This window comes from Cotesia glomerata, linkage group LG7 (genome assembly GCF_020080835.1).
Source record: "Cotesia glomerata isolate CgM1 linkage group LG7, MPM_Cglom_v2.3, whole genome shotgun sequence".
In the NCBI taxonomy this organism is placed as follows: Eukaryota; Metazoa; Arthropoda; class Insecta; order Hymenoptera; family Braconidae; genus Cotesia; species Cotesia glomerata.
Window position 1 is genome coordinate 22,123,803 of NC_058164.1, and position 17,535 is coordinate 22,141,337.

Consider the following 17,535-nt stretch of genomic DNA (forward strand, 5'->3'; position numbering starts at 1 on the left):
TGCTTGATATGATAAGTGGGTTGTCGAGATCACGACGTAATATTCAAACGGAATTTTTGGGAAACCATTTTTGTAATTTTTATTGCAAATATTTAATTAAATAATTATCTAATCACTGGAGCAATTACGGATTCTGAAAGAGCATTTAAGGAGCAATTTTTTGATATTTGGTTTGATAAATTTTATTGAATTTCCACGCTAACTTAATTGCGGTGAATAGACAGTTCTATATTCTGTAAATGACGATGATATAAGTGAATGTTATCATCTTACGTAAAAAGGCATCGTTGTAGTGTTTGCAGTTGACTAGTGACGATGCGAAGGATCTATAGATCACGATTAGCTGCTGTCGACACTACGGAGCTCTATATAATCAACGGAAGTTATCATCTAAGATATGCTGGTAAGAAAGCTAACTAGATGATCTTCAATAATATCTTAAAAAGAAATAGTCTTCTCTGATCAAGAAATCTAATTTGAAATGATCTAAAATAATTTAAAAGCATCTGATTTGAATACTACATAGATATACAATAAACATGAAGGTAATAATTTTAAATCATCTTTCTGAATCAGGGTTATAAAAAGCTGGAAAGAAGTTAGCGCGGAATATTTTTTTTCGCTAATTGGTTCATAGATCATTGTGGATAAATAAATAATGTATACAAGCCATTTGAGGAACTATTTTACATAGTGCCAGAGTAAAATATATTGAATGATTTTTATAGTTTGAACAGTTTGAATTCTTAAAAACCATAAAAAGAGTTCTTAAATGCTTATTCAAATCTTCAATCTTTGAAATTTGAAGTAGAGTTCTTCCCAAAAGTTTTTGGATAGTTTTTTAACACTTCACTAACAAAACCTTCCAATTTTAGTGATTTATAATGTAATTAGCTTCCCGACAGTATATTCAAAGAGATTTTTTTTTTTTTTTTTTTTAAATGAGCAATGTAATAAAAAATTAAATTATTTGAAATTTTTAACAATTCATTTTTTAGCTGAAGAAATAAAAAATTTTTTTACAATAACTTTCTTGTTAAAATAAAAGTATTCTAGATTTGGAAAAAACAATTTTAGATTAAAATTCGCAAGTTGTCTATCTAAAATTTTTTTTTCCAAATCAAAAAAAATTTTTTTAACAAGAAATTTCGTTAACTAAGAAGTAAAATTGTTTAATATTTTCAAAAAATTAATTTCTTGTCACAACAATGCCGATTTTTTTCAAAAGAAATTTTTTCTTTCAGAGCATTTGTACAGTTTTTTGTTTTTCTTTTTTACACTGGTGTGTACTTTTGGATTTTCTATCCAAGAATATGATGATAATAATAGTGTCCTAAAATAGCCGACTCTCTTGGTAATTATAAAAAATATCGTGGGAATGCGTTGGAAAATGTTTGTGCTAATCATTAATTCAGCAGACAACCCAGCTCGGACATAAAAAATGGCTTACGCATCCAGTGTAAGAGCTAAGAGCCGAGTAGGATCGAGTCTAGTCGGCTAATAGCCGGTTTGATTAAACTTTTTGCGAGGAGTTGACGTTTGATCTCCCATCTGGATGGCGATGTACATTTGTATTTGTACTTATCCTTATTGTAAGCGCAAACAGTTATCTTCCATTTCTGTGAATAACTCCGGACTGGGTTGTAAACGAGTTTCGAGATCCGAGGTTCATCTTCGATTCGAGGATGTACTATGCTATTTTTATTTATTTTTACTGCCTAGAAATCAGTTTATTATCGCTTTAGCTTATAACTAAGCATATATTTTTTCACGTAAGGTAAAAGCCCCAATAGATGATCACGTACCAGTATATGATCACTCCATGTATCTGTATATCTATATTCACAAATATAGGTATACAAATACATGGAGTGATCATATACTGGTACATGATCATCTATTGGGGCTTTTACCCTTATTATATAGTTTAGAATTTTTTAAAAATCCTAGAAGGCTGAAATTAGTGTCTTCTTTCTTCAGTTCAATTCTTTTTGTAGACTTGACAATTAATACCTCGTGAAAAAAATTTTCTGATACGGCTATAAATGGACATTTCAGGAAATATTTGGTTTGAAACACTGTAAAAAGTTTGGGGAGTGGATTTTTAATTGATTGAATCCTTTTGGAGTGAAATTTGTTAAAAAAAAAATTATATTTGTTCTAGTAATAAAAAATTTACCTTTGATTAAAATTAAAAAGTAAAAATTGCAAATTTATAAATTAAAAAAATCAATATAGTCTTTTTTATCAATTTGATGCAAAAAATAAATTTTTATACTAAAAAAAAAATTGCATAAATATTTTTTTCAATTTTTACAAGTAGCATTTTTTGATGAATTCTTTGTATAATAATTTATTTGTTAACAAATTCTAAAAATTGCCCTATAAAAATTAATTTTAATAACATTTAAGTAATAAATTTTATTTAATTAAATGTAATAATGTTAATTGTTCATTATTTTTACTTTTTACATAAGGTTTCACTAATAAGAACCAAAATAATCTTTATCAAAATTTGCTTTAATGTTCCCAAGTCAAATTTTCTCGAAAAATATAATTAATTTTTACAAACTCAAATTTAAGATAAATTGTGTGATATGCATTTTGTTAGTAATTTTGCATACAAAACTTGTGTCAGCTAAATTAAGTTGTCAGCTAAGTTAAGTTATAAAATATAAATCATTTTTTTAACTAGCAAAATTTCCAATTAGTTTTTAATTTTGTTAAGTATTTAACAAATTATCGTCCAATTTAACATTTTAATCAACGAATATATTTCTACAAAAGAAAAAAATGATATTGAAATAAAATTTTTAAATTGCAGTGTCTTGTTATAATGAGCAAGGCTTTCTGCAGTTTTTTTGTAAATTAATTAAAACATTTAGATTTAATATGAATATGGTACACATTGTTTGATTGGAGTTCTTGCCACATTTCCTAATATTTGACATTGATTCGAGCAACAATTGACGTAGTCTTCACACTAAAATAGGTAAATTTAATAAAAAATTACTTGAATTACCTGTAATAGTATTTTTAATTTTTATTTTTAAAATTGATATTTTATACTTACAACACCGTGTAATTTGCACTTATGAACAACATAGCTTGTTACCATAATTACATTAAGCAAAACGAAAAATACTAAATAAAATTTCGACATTATTGTTTCTATTTATTAAATTCTTATTGTAAGACGTTAGCATCGATAATCTTACAACATGTCATCTGACACTTTACTTTTAATGATTTATAACGATACTATATAATTAACTTAACGATGCTATTAACGATCCTATAATTAATTTTTATTTGTTTCCTCATTTATTTTTAAATTTTATAACTAGTAAAGATATTTAATAACTTACTATTTTTTCTTTATGTAACGTTTAATTACACTAAGTTATCAAATTTTGATAAATTTTATCTAAAGGGTTATTAAATTGAACGTCTTATTAATTTTCTATCAAAAACCGGCTAAAATTCTGGACAAAAAAACATTTTATTACACAGAAAAAAGTTCTATTGATAGAAATAAGTAATGTTGTTATATGTCATTAATTTGTTGATTTCAGGATTTTATTTTTTAGTTGGAGAAATAAAAATTTTTCTCACGAAAAAAATTTTCTAGCTTTGGAAAAAAGCAATTTCAGATAGACTACTTGTTAATTTTAATCCACAATTGTTTTTCCTCAAATTTAAAAAAAATTTTTTTGTGAGAAAAATTTTTATTTCTTCAGCTAATAAATAAAATTGTTTAAAATTTTCAACAAATAGATTTCTTATTACAACGTTGCTCATTTTCTTCAGAAGAAATTTTTTTTTTGAGCATAAGCTTAAAATATCATATTTTTATTCAATTTTCTACTGCAATTATAACTACATTTATTTGATAAAATTATTTTTTATGATTTCATTCAGAATTTCTTAGAAATTTATATTTGTATCAAAATATAAATTCCTCAGGGTAAATAATTAATTATTATATTATAAATAATTTTTTACGCGTGTAGGAAGTTATGGATAGGATCGATAATAAATAATAAGAAAACTATATATTGTTAAAAAATAGCGTGATTCAAATGGAATCTTTATTTTAAAATAATCGTATCGAGACAAGTGTTGTTACTTGACAGAGTTTAGTCGCTAACTATAATATTAAAACTATTTTATTGTGAGGTCTAACCTTCTGTGTTGTCCTTAGTAAAACACAAATTATTCATCTTCAGGTAGTTGTAGCGTGATAGGCATTTCAACAGAAAATTATGAAATTTTTTTTATTGAAAGATAAATATATTAATAATTCACTACCAAAATTTCAGATCAATTGACCGCACCGGTTTTGAGTAATTAATTTTCGAAATTGTATCTTTTACACGTAGAGGTATAGAGAGATGGTAAAGTTAGTATGAAATCTTCCATACCACTCGAGTGGGCCAAAGATTTCATACTAACTTTATCATCTCTCTATACCGCTACGTGTAAAAGATACAATTTCGAAAATTAATTACTCAAAAACGGTGCGGTCAATTGATCTGAAATTTTGGTAGTGAATTATTAATATATTTATCTTTCAATAAAAAAAATTTCATAATTTTCTGTTGAAATGCCTATCACGCTACAACTACCTTAACTAAGACCGTAATATTTGGTTGTACTGTACATAGTAAAATAAGGAGTCCTTTATACATCTCAGGTACCTAAGGTCATTAAATTAAGTCGATACATGCTTTCTTATTCTAGCTGCACAAATGTGCCTCAAATGTGTTTTTCAAATTTCAAAACTAATAAAATAAAATGTTCTATTTTTCTGAAATAAATATTTCTAAGAACAAAATATCTAAAATATAGAACTAAAAGTTTTGTAACTGGAATTCATTTTTGCTCAGAGAATCCAACAATGCGGGTATATTATTTTTTAAATTCATTAAGTGTACTTAAAATCAACTCTATTTTCTTATTTTACTAGAAATTTGAATAGCGCGCTACGCGCGCCCTTAAATTTCAACCAATAATGAATCGTGGCCCGTTTTTTGCGAGTTTCGACCTTTGACTAACTTCAAGACTTTCATCTATTTTATAATATAGAAATAAAATTTTTACACAGAAAATAAAATACTTGAATCAAGTAAATAATTTTGAAGAACTTTATCTTCTTGATTTGAGTAGAAAAATTCTTAAATTAAGAAATTTTTCTTGGTTCAAGAATTTTCGTCTTGAAGTTAAATTTATCTTCAGTGTAGTAACTTTGAAAAATCTTTCATTCCACACTGAAAAAAAATTAATTTGAATCAAGAGAAAAATTCTTGAATCCAGAAAATAATTTTGAAGAGTTTCATTGTCTTGAATCGAGACAAAAAATTTTTGAATTAAATAAAATTTACTTAAACCAAAAAAAATTTTTTAGTTTAAGAATTTTTTTATTCAAATCAAGAAGATGAAATTCTTCAAAATTATTTACTTGATTCAAGTTCATTTTTTTTTCTGTGCAGCAAAACGAAGATGTAATTAAAGAAACTAAAATATTTTCCTTCTTTCCTAACTGATAATTTACACAAATACCGGTAATTTACTATTAAAACAGTAAAACGACTTTCTTTAATCAACAAACTTGCGTGGGCAGCAGCCCGGTTTGTATTTCGTAATGTAGGAGCTACCAAAGATTTCAATATTTCGAGTATAAATCTCCTTATTTTTCCTTGCAATCGATAAAATTATTTTAATTTCTCTCCAAAGATTGTTTATTCAAAATAAGTGTGAAATAAATGTCTGTCTATAAGCCAATAAACCCCGAAATCCGATTAAGATAGCCTACTATATATATAAATCGTAAAAAAAAATGAGTTGAGATCTTAATCGCTTAAATTCTAGGCCCAGTTCGATATATATAATGTAAACACTGTCCTTTCACTACTACTATGAAATTCCGTATAAATTACGGAAGGGGCGCCAACACGCGCTGCGGTTAAGGAGGAGGGGGAGGTTGAAGAGGAAAGCAAGGAGTGGGGGAAAGGGTATTCAAAGTAAACTTTCATTCATTCTTTTTCGAGCTAATAGTATGAGTTAAGTCCCTCTTATTATTTTTTCGGGCCTCTTATGTGATGCCAGATCGTATAAGTATACTTATACTTAGTTACGCTAGTATAGTATGGCGGCAAAAAAATGAGAGCCCGTTTCATTCATTATTATAGTCTTGGGCTTCACATATGCTGATTCTTGATCTCCCACACGTGTCCAGGATTACCCAGCCGAGTATAGTAGTAGTCCCCGCACCAGCACACAGATGCAATATAAAACTTTTATATGACGAAAGTGTCACAGTTATATATCGCTAAGTTGTGTTTGCTTCGTGGATTTATGCCGCGTTTTAGCCCACGAAATGCAGTTTATTTTGCTCAAAGATTTTTTGTTTTGTCACCTCTTATTTCCGACACGAGAAATCTGTGAATTTTTTTAAATATTCACCTCTTCAGATGGACACTTAATTATGAAACGAATGAGTGTAATTTTATGGATGCTCATGTGGGCGGATTTGTTCATTGTCATCTACACCCAGTTGTGGGTTTTTATTCCGCTTGAGAGAAGAGTTCCATTGGTACTCTTTATGAAACTGAATGAATTCTTAGTTTTTCTTGTTTATCAAAGATCGTTGCTTTCAAAAATTATTGAATTTGTTTTTATTGAAATTCGACGATTATTGTAGAAAATTTCGGAAAATAATTGGTTTCGGATATAATAAGTTGGATAGTTGAGAAGCTTTTAAAATTCTGCGTAAAATGAGTCATCACGCGACTTGATCCGCTGCAGGTCGATTTTTGATTAATTGATTAATAAAATATTGATTAATGCCATTAATTCTATGAAGGATTCGATATTAATTGAGGTTGTTGGGGTTCATTTTACTCGGGATTTCATTATCTAGGTCGCAGTGTCTGTGGATTTTAAAAATAAACAGTTTTATTTTTTTGTTAATCATTGAAAAAACAATTTGAGATACTGAAAATTTTTTTAATTAGTACTTTAACCTCAAATTTTGTAATTTATTTCTTTATAGGTCGTCAGTTTTATTTTGGATGACTGTTTATAATACTTTCAGAAATTCTAATGAATTAGTTATTGATTTGTAGCAGATGAAAAAATAAATTTAATATTTATTTATTTATTTCAATATAATGAGACCCATTTATGATAGTTGTTGATAATAAAAAACATGTCTTGTTAATTTTTCAACAAAGTAATTAAGATAGTTGAAAACCTCTTGTATTTCTGCGTAAAATGAGCCGTCGCTTGACTTGATCCGGCGCAGGTCGATTTTTGATTAATTGATTAATAAAATATTAATGCCGTTAATCCTATGAATGACTGATGATTAATAGGGGTTGTTGGGGTTCATTTTACTCGGGATTACATTATCTAGGTCACAATACATTCAAATTTCAAAAGTACCCAATTTCATTTTTTCATCAATAATTAATTAGGCGATTTAAGACCTTAGAAATTTTTAAAAATCCAAATTTTTTAAATAAATTCATAGTATGCCAAAAAATCAAGTTATTGTGCCTCGAATCATCATAGTTCCAAAACCCAAACTCCCTGCTTAACTTGAGCATACTCGAACCCGTGAGCCTCAAAAAATCAATCCAATAGAAGATGACTTGAAAAAAATAAGTGTGTACATTCCCACGATTAAAAATGCTTAATGTACTTGTAGGAAGACACCGAGTCGAAGTATATAGCATCGAGTATAAACGGTTAGCGGCGATACCAGTTGAGATTTCGTGGGACTGTCCATAGAGTGTGTGGTGTAAGTCCCCACACACTGACACATACACTCACTTGGATGCGTGTGTTGCGTAGCCTCCGTAAGTGGGCGTAGGACCGGAGAACGTCGTGTGTTCCATACATGGGTATGCTATGTGGAAACGGGCAACGACGTGGGACACCAGATACAAACAGAGACGGCTCTTCAGCAAGAGAAAGAGAGATCTATAATATCTCTGGCTCCTTATTCTGCCGGTGGGGAAAGGACCGTGTTATGTTGGTCTTAGTCCTCCAGAATGAAACCAAGACCGAGACAACTAAGGAGGAGGTGGACATATGCGGAGGCGAGCTAAGAAGTAAGACAACCAAGAGTTAAGAGTTAAGAGTTAAGTGGAAAAAGACACTCCATCCCTCCTCGATATCATGACCATTCTACTGGACAGTATCCAGCCAGGCCCCGCTCCACGACCACGTTTAGTTACGTTTCACCTTTCTTCATCATCCGTTCGCTCTTCGGTTTATCTAAATCTGAATCAATATCAATATCAAAGTCTATCCTCGTAATTTGGATTTGAATTTGGTGAAATTGTTTGGTGGTGCATTAGTGAAGAATTGTGAAAAAATAGCGATGGTTGACAAGAGAGGGAAGTTCGGAGGACAAGGGTGTAGCGATTTGCTACAACGGTGAACCTAAAAGGTGTATCTGGTGAAGATAGCAGTGAAGATACGGCTTGGAGAAATAACTTGGAGAATAAATAGTGACCACGCGACAAAAGGTAAGAAGCTAAGAACGAAGGAAAAAGGAATAAAATGTTAGGGACGACAGGGTGGCAAAAAAGCTACCTGGCGAGAAGAGCTGCCGGGACTTATTTAGTAACTTGTCGGGGGTTAACTAAAATGGCGATAAAGTTGTTACTTTTGTTTTTTGGTCTTACTTTCGAATTTTTTAAATTGCTTAATAGCTGAGAGCTGCGTGGGATTCGAATATGTTAATTCAGCAGAGATTGCGCGGGCGAGGGTGAGTGGGAGCTGGGTTTTAGTGTTCGGGGGAAGAGCTTCGATGGCTTTTTGGACGGTGCCCAGGGGGTAGTTGGAGACGCGGGAGAGACAGGATAATTCAGGGAAAGTTGAGTGCTTAGAAAGGGTCTGCTGGTAGAAGAGGTTCAGCGAGCTGGGGTCCGCTGGAGGGATCACGATGAAAGTGGTGTAGAAATTGTAGAAGGGTTTGGATGTCTTCCAGGGTGCTGAGGCCAGGCCGAGGATCAGGAGCTGAAAAAGTTTTGCTTTTTAGTCATCAAATTTAAAATCGATCATTTGATTATTAATTTGTGGTTTTATTTTAGGAGATAGGGAAAAATTGTAGACCTTTTTTTTGTAGAAAATTTAATTTTATACAAGAAAGAATTCAGGTAATTTTTCCGTATCTCTTATTTTTTGGTTTGAATTTGAATTTGAAACATAAAGCGCTGAAAAAGTTTGTTTTTATTTAACAAGGTTTATATTGATAATTTGATGATTAATTTGTGAGTTAACTATGGGAGATATAGAAAATTATAAGACACTTTCTTGTAGGAAATTTAATTTTCAATAAGATAGGTCCTAAGTAATTTTTCCGTATCTCTTATAGTTTACCCAGAATTTGAATTAAAAAAAGAGTCCGTGAATTGGAGTTTTTGAAAAATCAAAAGATGACGTTAGTTAATTAGGTTTGCAAACACTCGACCACTTAGAGAGTAATTGTTGATAAAAAAGTATTCAATTTAAGATTGCATATGTCCAAGGCCGCCCGCAGTGAGCCGACAGGTTATCGACGCCATAAACTTGCGTGGGAAGTGAAGAATCGAGACAACTTCTCAGGCTATCTCTATTCACGGGTTCAGATAAATAAAAGAAGACATATAATGATAATGTATAATAATAAACAAACAAATAACACTTTAAACCCGTGTGCCCACCGTCTGAGACCCTGATTAACCAGCCAGCGATGTGACATGCTTGATTAATAAACATAAACCTAACCGAGCTCCTAATATCAAATTCTCCGCTGATCAATCATCCGAACTCTATCTAATTACCTACCAATTAAGATAATGTTAACCTATAACAATTTGTCTCCTATACTCGCAAATAAAACGATACCTACCTGGTCCCCAAGTTTTATAGACTTCCTAATCTTCTTCAGCAGCTTTTTGATCCTCTTCGGCTTGGCTTCTTTATCCTCCGGTGGCAGCTTCCTCCACCAGGGCTTATCTCCGCCATCGATCAAAATAATTACAGCCTGAGGATAGGATCTCCCGACGGCGATTACCATTTTTACGAGTCTCTTTTCGTTCTTCTTCCCGCGGTAGCCGTCTAAATTACCTGGTGTCAGGTCCATTAGAATAGCGCCTGTTGAGCTGGAGATTATGTTCGCCAGCATGCTCTTTCCCGAGCCCGGTAGCCCGGCAATGCAGACCGATCTTATCAGAGGCGCTAATTTGTGGGCCTCCTTGGTTATCAAAGGAAGAACACAGTGATCGATCACCGCTCTTTTGACGTCTCCTAAGCGAGCATTCCTGGCCATATCTTTCCACTTATAAGAAGTGTCTCCAACCCACTGGTCCCAGTTAGTGATCGGGTAGCTCCGGATGATTCCAGTTCCAACTAATTCGTCGTACATCTCCTTAACTTTGCTACCATCTACCCCTTTCTTCTTCTTCTTCCTCTTCTTTCTCTTGGGCTTAGGAACCTCGGACTTGACCTTGTTTTTCTTTAAGTCCTTCACCAGGGCCTTGTTCAGCCGCTTTAACTCCTCCCTCATCAACTCATCCACCTTCCTCCGCGCCTCCAGTTGAACTTGATAGTAAACATCGTCATTCAGCTCCAAATCCTCCAAACACTGTCCACTAAGTCGCACCAGAGTGTCTAGAGCTTCAGACTCTGGTCTGTCCAATTCAGGACCCGGTCCCTCAATCAGTACCACTTGTCCCGCCTGTTCAGTGACAATCAGAACTGAACCTCCTTGATCAGCCGGTGGGAAGGTTCCAAAGTGACCTACCTCCTGGTACCAGACCCTGAACCACTCCCGAAGCTCGTCGGTGATGTCCTCCATCAGTCCAGGTTCCATTTCTTCGAAAATCCTCTTTTCATCCCTTGATCCTTCTTGCACCTGGGCCTGCAATCCCAGCCTACGATTGAAGTTTTCCTGGTCTTTGTTCAACACTTTAGTGTCCCTCACCCCAGGAACTAGCCCTAGCGCTTCATCCAAGCGTTCCTTTTGGTGTCTCAGAAGCTTGCGAGCATGATACCCTCGCCAGAATCGTTGGACAGTGACCACAGCTTTGCAGAACTTGTCCAGGTCTTCAAATCCAATTGATCTTCGATCTTGGGGATCTACTTTGGAAGAAAACTTTCTCCTTGCAGCCCGGGCTCGTTCGTGCTTCTGGATCATCAAGACAGCTTTCGCCAATTGGTTTTCTGACCTCGACTGCTGGATTTTGCGCTTGCTGGGGATTGGTATGTCAATATCATCGGGTGTGAGCTTCATTTCGATTAGCAAGTCTCCTGGCCACCTGCACAAATAACCCACGTTGACGCTAATTGTTGAGTAATTTAATGAGTTGAATTCCAGCAAACCCACTCGTATTTCCTAAGTTGGGTCTTGTATTCCAGCATCCGGGCGATCGAGCAGCCTAGGAATTTCTCAATCACTTCAAGCTTTTTGCGGGGGATGGTTTGGAAGAAACATTGAAGTAGTGAAGATACTATTCGGCGATACCTAGCAGAAAATTTAGTTTGAAATTCGGAAGCTTTATGATGAAGGTGATTAATTATAAAGATTACTAACCTGAAAAATACCAGAATCATCTGCTTCAAAGTTTCTTCCGATTCTGGATTTTTTTGCACCTTCATGTCCTGGTTTATGACTTGCTTGATTTTTTCTTTGGTTTCCAGCCAGAGATTATCGTAGAATTTATCAGACATCTTGGATAATTTTGATTACAAGTTAGATATTAGTATTTTAGTAGTAGAATGTTATCTCAGAAAGACAGAAAGTGAAGTTGGCCGCAATTGAGTTAGGAGCGGGGATTGATTTATGGATCAAGGTTCTAGACAAATGAAATCGTCCTTTCCTTTTCGGGCGGCATTCTCACGTCAAGGGAGAATTTCACGGTTTGCAGGATGCAAGACGGATGGCGCGGGATTTTTGTCATCATTTTTACACACCTTTTGTGATAATTGTTTAAAAATACTGTTTTTGTCATTACAGAATGCCGACTACAGTCCGAGCGATCCTGCTCTTGCTGTGGATTTTCGAAATTACCGCGGAAGACGCAACTAGCTCCACTACACTGGCTACTTCTTCTTCAACTTCAGAGCCTCTGTCGTTCCAGACGGAAAAATTTGATAGTCCGTGGGAGTGTCCGAATATAACGAAAAAAAATGTTGAGTGTTCCTGCGATTTTCCTCACACTTTGCGGTGCACCGGAGACCGGACGGCTCTGCAGGTTTGTGTTTAAACTATGAAGTTTGGGAAATTCAAAAGTGCACGCCTCAAAAAGTCCATTTATTTTTAAGAAACATTCTTATTACTGACTTATTTGTATTAAATAGACAATTCAACAAATTGTGCTTTAATTATAGATGCAAAGATTTTGCGCCATTGATTGACTTATGGGGTTTCTCACCAAAACGAACAAAATAGTAATAAAATCATTAATTTATCAATTTTTCTCCGTCAATTATTTATTATATCCATGAAATAAAGTAAAAGATATGTATTGGAATTACAATTAACAAAAATAATAATAAATAATCATTTATTTTTAAACTCAAATTAGTAAACTTAGAGTTAACAATAAAAAATTATTTTAACTTACGACAAATCACAATTTAACTTTATAAAACTTAAATTGCGAAAATTATCAAAATCAAAGTATTTAACAGTGAATATTATGTCTTTTTATTTGGTAATCATTAATTTCAGAATTTAATCAGTGAAATCAGATTCAACAAAAAAACAAAATATTTTTAATTTTAAACCATTAAATGAATATTGCCAAACTCATTAGAATATAAGTATTTAACAATAAAGTTAGTTTCTAATTATCTGACAATCAATTGTTTTAAAACTAAAGTCAGTAAAATCACATTAAACAATAAAATAATAATTTAATTTAACTTTATCAAACTAATACACTGAGAAAAAAAAATACTTTTATTCAATTAACAATTTCTTGATGGTTCAAGAAATTCGATGACGATCAAATATTTTATTATTATTAATTATTAATTTCTAAAGAGAAGAGCATCAATATTTATCTTTGGATAATGATAGGTAAAGAGAATAGCTTTATTTAAAATAAGTAAACTTAAGTAAAAATTATTTCAATCAATTCAACAAGTTCTTGAGCTAAGAATATATATTCTTGAAAATTTTTAAGAACATGAATTCTTGTATCAAGAAAATTTTCTTAATAATAGTATTTTTTTTTCTCAGTGTACTACATACATTATTAAAATTCAAGTATTTTGCATTGAACTGAAATTTTTTTATTCAAAAAAAAGTTTTTTTGGAAAAAAACAAAAAGAATCTTATTTTTGGAATTTTTAAATTGAACATTTATTAAAAAAACTCCATAAGTCACTGACTTGTGGGGTTTCTCAACTAAACGAGATTTGTTTCGACCGATTGGCTAGGTCTTGAACACGGATTTAATATTTTTTGGTGCTGGTATACGCGAGGGGAAATTCAAAGAACCGAAAAATGCAATAAACCCGATTTCGAAAAAAAAATTTGACTTATAGGGTTTCTCAAATAAACGATTTAAATAAAATAAATGTCTTTGAAAAATATCAAATGCGTTAAAACGAGTGTTTTTTCTTGACATATGTGTATTTATATGATTATTTAAGTGCTATATATATGAATAAAATAGAGACATTTTCACTTCGGAAAATTGCTTGATTTTAGTAAAGCAAAAGTCGAGCGCTTTGCGTTATTAGGCGTGCAATTCAAGTCATTCGTTGAAGTTGTTTGTTGACTATTCATCTTATGACAAGTAATTAATTATTATTCCAGACAATAAACTCCCATCTAAAAAGCAGCCAAGGAGCGATCTCCCTTCTGGATGTAACCGTTACAGGAATCTCAACGCTCCCGGCGGAATTTCTACAAGACGTGGCTCTTCACGGGTTGGTGGTGTCAACTGGAGAACTGAGGCGCGTGAATGACAATGCCTTTACCGGCTTGGTCCGGCCACTCCAGGCACTCGGGTTGCCCAATAATCTTTTGGAGTCTGTTCCTACTTTGGCCTTAGCCCAACTCAATGGACTAGACAGGCTCGATTTGTCTCTTAACAAATTACACACGCTCGAAGCAAACTCTTTCAAAGTGAGTAAATATTTGACCACGCCAATTATCTTTTTGTACCAATCAACACAAAGGACTTTTAACAGAACTTATGACTAACAACGTATAAATAGCATTATATGATCTGATTAGTGATCATGGTCATATTAACAATTCTTACAATTGCAAAAACTAATGCCGGATTTATAACATAATTAAAAAAAAATTTTTTTTTCTTTTTTTTTGTCAGTCTAATCAATCAGATTCAGTAGAATACAACACAATACAAGTTGTTTTTGAGTTATACGATCAATTTAAGTCCAGTGTCCCTTTTTTTACGGGCATAACATAATAAAAGTCCGTCTGTCAATCAACCAACTCCCAGAAGATATTAATTCAGTTAAACGGACTTCGTGATATAGCTTTTAAACTTATTAGCATTGATTCCCACAATTAAATCATTTGATTAAGAATATACTCTGGTTTTTTCTCTACCGACTTATAATCCACCCATCCATCCATGTATATATAGATATATATGTAGTATATATTACTTTTTGTTCCAGAGTCTCGCTAGTCTGACATACCTGGATCTTAGCGAAAATTTATTGTCCCAATTGTCTCCACAAGCGTTTGGCCCGTTGAAGCAGCTGAGGTCGTTAAAGATGCGCGGAAACCGATTAAGCGTTTCAGCATTATCTGCGCTCCGTGGATTGAAAAATCTCGAAGAACTGGATCTATCTAGTAACTTACTTATTGGGCCCCTGGGACCCAATTTACTCCCATCAATGCCCAAATTGAGATTCCTAACTCTTTCGGAGAATGAACTTATTAATGTCCAGCAGGGAGCGCTTGTTGGGCTGAAGAACCTCAGCTACCTTAGTTTGAGCCACAATCAGGTAACAAAATTTGTAATAACTCAATACGGAATTTCGATTCCTGCAAAAAATTTTCCGACCAAGTAATTCACTTAAAAACAACTTTTTGTAGATTGACGTCCTGGAGGATCATTCCTTCAAGTACTTGTCAACATTAACCAACCTGGACCTGGCCAGCAATCGGATCGTTGCAGTCTCTAGCGCTTCGTTGGCACACCTAGAGAACCTGGTGACCTTGGATCTGACCCATAACTTCTTACGTTCTTTGACAGCAGACCTGGTGATTCCCCTGACGAGCCTCCAAGACCTGAAACTCGACGACAACGACATCACTATGGTGTCCAGTGATGTGCCAACCTCGAAACTGAAGCTCAAGCGGCTGTCTCTGGCAGACAACCCTTTGAACTGTGATTGCACTCTTCTAGACTTCGCTAACTGGCTCAGCAATTCACCACTTGATGAAGAAGAGAAGAACTCCGCAGTCTGCGCAACGCCCCCTGCTCTGGAGAACGGAATCCTGGTCCAGGTGTCACCAGGAAGCTTGCTCTGTGGTGATCCTACACCTCCTCTGATGACCAAAGTCCCGCTAGCTGGAGCCCAATTGACGCTCAAGGAGTTCCGCTATGACAAATCGGGAGTTAACATCCTGTGGAACGTTGAGCCTTGCAGCGAAAGTTACACCTGCGATAGTCTAATTGTTTACGAAGCTACCGGAAGCTCTGAAGTCGAGATTGAGTCGAAAACTCTGCACTGTGATTCAAGATTCATGGCGAATCCTTGTTCACTGTCGGTAACTATTCCAGCGTTGAACCTCCAGATCGGTCACAAGTACAGGTACTGCGTAGTCCTCCTGGTCCCGTCTGACCACGAAGACCTGTCCCTGGGTCTGGGATGCAGCGACATCATCACCTTAGAAGAGTCCCATATGACCACCAACGTCTCCAGCATTTCTTCAACGGTTCTCCCCGCAGTTCGTCAGGATGGACAAAGAATCACTGGAGTCCATGTCAACGTGTCCGAGCAAGGCTTTCTCCATGTTGACATCAGCTTGTCTTCATATGAAGCCAATTCTTGCGAACTGTTCGTTATTGTCTTCGCTGGAGAAGTTCCGCTGCACAGGAAGAAGCTCAATTGCTCGCTAGCCTACGCTGAAATGACTGGACTCATTCCTGGGAGGTATAAAGTCTGCGCCAGCTTCAATGATGAACGCTTGGACGAGTCCAACGGCAGGTCCAGATGCGTTGAAGTCCAGGCTGTCAAGCAGAGCTTCGAAATGATAATTCTGGTGATTGTTGTGGTGTCTTGCTTGCTGTTCATTACGGTGGTTGTCTTCGTTCGCAGCTTGATCAAGAAAGTTAAAGCTCCGCAGATTCAAACTCAGTGTTTTATGCCTGCGCAGGAGCTTGAGATTACTCACAAAGCGCATTATATTAAGTTACTCGCTACCACTAAAGTCTGAATGATAGATTTTGTTTGTAAATAATTTGAATTTTAATTTTATAATTAAAATTAGGATAAGTGTTGAAGTGTACATTAATAATGTTATTTAGTGCCTGATAACCGATTATTTTTTTATGAGGATTTTGTACATAGTTTTTTTTATTATTAACGATATTTTTAAAGTTATATTGATAAATACATTGATTTAATATTAAGTATTGTATTGTTTATTAATTAATGTCTATAATAGCGCTTAGATGTAAGAAAACCACGATGCGCTCTGGCTGACAGCTAGAATTGGAATGACGGAGTCGCTTCCCCCACTACCTAGTCTTTGTTCCCTTTCTTACTTAGTCTATTCCTTCCAACTAGATTCGCTAATAGCAAAATTAGAAATTTTAAGTAAAAATTCAACGAAAAATTCCCTGATAAAAAAAAAGTAATAAGATAAAGAAAAAAGTATTGAAAAGTATTGGTTTTCTAGTCAATCCAATACTTTTCAATTCTTTTTTCTTTGTCTTAATACTTTTTTTTTTATTCAGGGTTTTTACATATATTAGCTTTTTTATTTTTCTTACGTTTTTGGTTAGAATCAAAGTCTTAAAAATTTTGGACTGAAAATTAACGAATTCTGATCTAAAAGTAAAAATAAAAAAATCTATAGTTTTTCAAGCCAATTAAGGTAGTACCCTCACCAGAGCCGTTTTCTTAGGATTTTTTTTTTTAATTTTGGCAGATTAATATTCCTATAATTCTGCGTCGATTGGCGCAATTTAAAAATTTTTGACCATCTAGTTTCAGAGATATTTAATTTCAAAGTTTGAGTTTTGAACGCTCTTATACATTGCGGTATATACGGGATATCAAAAAGTTTACCTACAAACATTTTTATATCTCAGAAACTTTTCTTAGGATTCTTTTAAAAAACTAAAGTAACGTTAACTAACAACTAAACAATTTTTTGAAAATAACTTCATTGTTAATTACCACACAGTTTCAGAGACATTTATTAATAAGTAATCAAAAATTTACCAGACTTTAGGTGAGGAAGAGATACGTTAATAAAACTGTGGCAACAACGCAAGTTTCGTGAGCCGCGAAAAAAGTATGAGACGCGCATACGCT

At 33.7% G+C, this 17,535-nt stretch overlaps 2 protein-coding genes across 4 annotated transcripts; one reads left to right on the forward strand and one right to left on the reverse strand.

The window, feature by feature from the left end:
- The first annotated feature begins 247 nt into the window (after positions 1-247).
- Positions 248-16,552, forward strand: LOC123268663 (leucine-rich repeat-containing protein 15-like). Of its 2 annotated transcripts, none has more exons than XM_044733960.1 (5): positions 248-403; positions 12,011-12,248; positions 13,823-14,134; positions 14,659-14,991; positions 15,083-16,552. In XM_044733960.1, exons 2-5 carry the CDS (start codon positions 12,012-12,014, stop codon positions 16,427-16,429), a joined length of 2,229 nt encoding a protein of 742 aa, XP_044589895.1. In that variant the 5' UTR covers positions 248-403; position 12,011; the 3' UTR covers positions 16,430-16,552. The 2 variants fall into 2 exon arrangements, with proteins under 2 accessions (XP_044589895.1, XP_044589894.1); XM_044733959.1 differs by lacking the exon at positions 248-403 and adding an exon at positions 7,746-8,537.
- On the reverse strand, positions 8,537-11,766 carry LOC123268718 (IQ and AAA domain-containing protein 1-like). Of its 2 annotated transcripts, XM_044734047.1 has the most exons (3): positions 11,588-11,766; positions 9,905-11,312; positions 8,537-9,030 (listed from the first exon to the last, which is right to left on the reverse strand). In XM_044734047.1, the coding sequence occupies exons 1-3, from the start codon at positions 11,722-11,724 to the stop codon at positions 8,674-8,676; spliced, it is 1,902 nt and encodes a 633-aa protein (XP_044589982.1). In that variant the 5' UTR covers positions 11,725-11,766; the 3' UTR covers positions 8,537-8,673. The 2 variants fall into 2 exon arrangements, 1 of the variants encoding a protein (XP_044589982.1); XR_006510271.1 differs by lacking the exon at positions 8,537-9,030 and having other exon boundaries at positions 11,255-11,518.
- Positions 16,553-17,535: the final 983 nt, after the last annotated feature.

What these genes read in the sequence shown, in the direction of transcription:
- LOC123268718 (XM_044734047.1), bottom strand. Translation starts at nt 11,724, where the DNA reads ATGTCTGATAAATTCTACGATAATCTCTGGCTGGAAACCAAAGAAAAA. An exon ending in ATGATTCTGGTATTTTTCAG is followed by an intron (nt 11,313 to 11,587) that starts GTTAGTAATCTT and finishes TTATTTGTGCAG; the next exon opens with GTGGCCAGGAGACTTGCTAA. An exon ending in CTATAAAACTTGGGGACCAG is followed by an intron (nt 9,031 to 9,904) that starts GTAGGTATCGTT and finishes AAACTTTTTCAG; the next exon opens with CTCCTGATCCTCGGCCTGGC.
- LOC123268663 (XM_044733960.1), top strand. Translation starts at nt 12,012, where the DNA reads ATGCCGACTACAGTCCGAGCGATCCTGCTCTTGCTGTGGATTTTCGAA. An exon ending in TCGAAGCAAACTCTTTCAAA is followed by an intron (nt 14,135 to 14,658) that starts GTGAGTAAATAT and finishes TTTTTGTTCCAG; the next exon opens with AGTCTCGCTAGTCTGACATA. An exon ending in TTAGTTTGAGCCACAATCAG is followed by an intron (nt 14,992 to 15,082) that starts GTAACAAAATTT and finishes AACTTTTTGTAG; the next exon opens with ATTGACGTCCTGGAGGATCA.